This window comes from Zingiber officinale, chromosome 3B, assembly GCF_018446385.1.
Source record: "Zingiber officinale cultivar Zhangliang chromosome 3B, Zo_v1.1, whole genome shotgun sequence".
Lineage (NCBI taxonomy): Eukaryota > Viridiplantae > Streptophyta > Magnoliopsida > Zingiberales > Zingiberaceae > Zingiber > Zingiber officinale.
In genome coordinates, this window is record NC_055991.1 from 119,979,262 (window position 1) to 119,982,826 (window position 3,565).

The 3,565-nt window shown below is 42.2% G+C and overlaps 1 protein-coding gene across 3 annotated transcripts; it reads right to left on the reverse strand.

The window, feature by feature from the left end:
• Positions 1 to 772: 772 nt before the first annotated feature.
• On the reverse strand, positions 773 to 3,136 carry LOC121967466 (phytoene synthase 2, chloroplastic-like). Of its 3 annotated transcripts, none has more exons than XM_042517720.1 (7): positions 2,860 to 3,136; positions 2,236 to 2,648; positions 2,119 to 2,169; positions 1,864 to 2,036; positions 1,535 to 1,770; positions 1,253 to 1,445; positions 773 to 1,126 (listed from the first exon to the last, which is right to left on the reverse strand). In XM_042517720.1, exons 2-7 carry the CDS (start codon positions 2,588 to 2,590, stop codon positions 953 to 955), a joined length of 1,182 nt encoding a protein of 393 aa, XP_042373654.1. In that variant the 5' UTR covers positions 2,591 to 2,648; positions 2,860 to 3,136; the 3' UTR covers positions 773 to 952. The 3 variants fall into 3 exon arrangements, with proteins under 3 accessions (XP_042373654.1, XP_042373656.1, XP_042373655.1); XM_042517722.1 differs by lacking the exon at positions 2,860 to 3,136 and adding an exon at positions 2,723 to 2,816; XM_042517721.1 differs by lacking the exon at positions 2,860 to 3,136 and having other exon boundaries at positions 2,236 to 2,831.
• Between the last annotated feature and the right edge of the window lie 429 nt (positions 3,137 to 3,565).

Sequence of the window (3,565 nt, forward strand, 5' to 3'; positions counted from 1 at the left end):
TAATTCACATTATAAAGGGTGCATCCAAAGGTGGTTCATGGGGGAAGAGGAGTGGTGAACGTGAGATTCATTTTTCATGTAGAAGAAAAACATTCGAGACTACAGGATTTCATTTGTGAAATTACGGAGAGTTTTCCGATTCTATGATCGCTCTTCCAATAATAAAAGGTATCTTCTTCCATTCAGCATTTTCTCTTCTCCGAATTTCATCGTAATGAAATATGATTTATTATTTTATATAATAAATTTCTATTATAATTCCATCAAATTATCATATAGTCGACAATAAATCTAATCAGATACTATAGAAACTACCCATGTGTCATGGAATTCCCAACTTATGGACTTGTTTACTAAAGATATTAAGTTCATCAAATTCCCATTCGCTACTTAGTAAATTTGGCATTCTTGGGGAAGTATTATGGGAAAAGAATTAAAAAAGAAAATCTTATAATTAAGGAAAGGAATATGCTTATGTTTAAAAAGAATTTGCGACAGTCTGACCGGAGCCCACGGGAATTTTTTTAAAATTTTTTTAAATAAGAAGAATTAATATTTTATGAAAGAAGTATTTTTTTTATAGAATATAAACTCATGGTGAATTTCAAAGTTCATGTGCGTCATTTGATAAAATGTCTATAAAAAAAAGATGTTTTGAAAATTTCACGTGCGAGTGGTGAATGTCGACATCCTCAATGATATTTAAGATTTGTTTTTTCATTTCGCACCTCCTCCCAAAATTTATAGTTATTTACTTTTGGGGAAAAATAACTTTAAAATTTTGAAAATGCCCCTTAAATATTTAAATTCACACGTACTAACACCTAAATCACTAACGTCATTATTACAAACACAACATACTTGATGCTGACTTATTTCTTTTACAAACAATGTAGAATCATATAAATAAAGTCTGAGGACATACATTTTTCTCTTCTTCGAGACAGCTCTCTCACATGTTAGTTTGCAGCAGAGAAGATGGCCTAACTAGAGATTTTCCATATGCAATAGGCAAGGCCATGAGCTTTTTCGCCTTGCTAACATAAGCTCGCTTCGTGAAGTTATCGTAGTCGTTTGCTTCAATCTCATCGAGGATTTGCCTATACAACTTCAATGAAGCCCAAACCTACAAGACGCACTAGTTTAGCACATTAGCTATCGTTTTCCGATCCAAATCGAGATTGCTAAAGCACAATTAGTTGGTAGCGAGTTTAATTAGTTTCTCTTATGTTGAGTTGTCGATGAATCTTACCGGCCAACGACTAGCTTGATTGAGTTCGGTTACACCGATCTCTGCCTCTCGGAAGAACATCCTCGCCCTCTCGATTTGGTTCTTCATGAAGCTCCGCCACCGATCGGTCACCTTGCCTTCGAAAATGTCCTCATCGGACAGCCCAGCCCGAGCTAGCTCATCCTGAGGCAGGTAAATCCTCCCTCTACTAGCACTGAACACAACAAAGTGGCACCACCTCAAAACATAAGCACAAGATTGATCAAGTCGATCGAGCAACTGATTGAACCAATCAAGACTTACTCTTCGCCGACATCTCTAAGTATATTGGTAAGTTGGTTAGCAATTCCTAAGGCCAAAGCCGCGCTGTACACGCTCTCGGTGCTAGCCCTCGACTCGGGTGCGATGCCCATTACAGGAACACTCATCAACCCGACAGTTCCAGCCACGTAATAGCAGTACAGATAGAGTTCATCGAAGTTCTTGTATCTGGATTTCCTCAGGTCCATGCGCATTCCTTCAATCATGTCGCGAAATGGCTGAAACCCCCAAAGATCGAAGCTTCCATTATATTAGGTGAACAGCAAGTATATATATATGTAGGTTGATTCAGTTAAAGTTTGGATGCACACCTGGATATCGACAGGGAACTCTGAGACAGTATCAGACAGAGCTGCGTCGAACATGTCGTATGGCCTGCCTGAAAACACATCGTCCAGCCTCGACCCCCATCGATCTAAAGCAGTTGGTGTGATTTGCGATGCATTGGGTCCGTCCACAAGCTCGTCTGTCCTTCTGCACCAAACTGAACAAGGAAAGCTCATCATTCAGCATGTATTCACAGATACAGAGCTCAAATGGATTCGATCAGTGTTGAGATTGTTCACCATAGATTGCCCAGATGGCCTTTCTCCTCTCGGGGGTCATTAGCAGTGTTCCTGAAATTGAGGAGGAAATTCAGTGAGACAGAAGCAAGAAATGTTTCATGAACGTGGATTGCTCACCCAAGTAAAAGGTCTTGGCGTACTCTGCGCAAACTTCGCCACAGCGATCGTACGCCTCCTTCAGCAAGCTCGGCGATCCCGGAAATGCCGTCTCCGGCTTCTGGTCGATGGAGGTATTCGAGCTCAGTTGCTTCCTCACCAGAGCGGCCTGCTTGACGACGACGTCGTAGACCTTCTGCTCGGAGGAAACCGCCACCTGCCCTGCGGCGAGACTCGCCGCGCGAGGAATAATCGCGCTCTTTTCGGGCTTCGATTCGGCGTGAAGGGAGTGGACGCGCCACGTCCTTCTTCTCCTCCTCCTCTGAGAAGCTTCTGTTAAGCCAAGAACTCCAGAGGCTAGCAGCAAAGTTGACATCTTGATCGTAGTCAGTAATGCTTCGATCACTTCATGTCATCATTCTTCTTCTTTTATCCTGAGAAGTTTGAGATCGAGTGGCATTAAATCTATGGAAAGTTGCAGAACCTGAACTAAAATAGAGATCCGCACAGAAGAAAAGGAGATGTATAGCAGAAAAGGTTAACAAGTCGAAGAGGATGAGTTGGCTACAACTTCCATGGGGAAACTTGCAGAACCAGAACTCGATTAGTCAAGGCATAATCCAGACAGAAAGAAAAGGCGATTACTCGTGAAACATAATGCATAAGTTGGAGCTGAAGCTTCATGGAAACTTGCAGAAGATGAACTCCATTGATGAAGACGTAACCGAATTAAAGAAAGAGAGGAAGACACTCTTTTAGAAGTGTAATGGCTGTGATGGTCCACTGATGAGAAAAAGGGCCTCCGTGTTGACCTCGGTCTGCCACCGTAGAGTTCTGCTAAAGCGCTCAACGGAGATGGACGAATCTCTCTGTTCCAGTCTCGGTGGACGAGTTGGTGGAGCGTTTGCTGCCGCGAAGAAGGACGACACGTAGTGGGGAAGCGGGGTGACGGCAGGAGAGGGGATAGGGTTATCACCATGATAGTGTGGCAGCGAATGGACCAGTGACGCGTGGAGTACGGTGGAAGGGGTGGGGGCCGGTGTATGATGATGGAAACGACTGTAACGCGACTTTAGGCGCCAAGGCGACTGTTGTCGTTGCCAACTCAACCTTCAACCTAGTCTACATCCATGCTCCACTGATTAATATTGGGGCGCCCCTGCTTTATTAGTGAGACGTCCCATTTTAATATTCAATCGTGTATAGTTATTAATTAACTCAAACTGTTTAATACTATTATGCTCGTCTAAAATTTCCATTTAGTTTTGAATTGATTAGGTTTATTATAATAACTATAAAATTATAATGAATACACATGCCGCATATAATTTTATAGTTGCTATATCTGTAG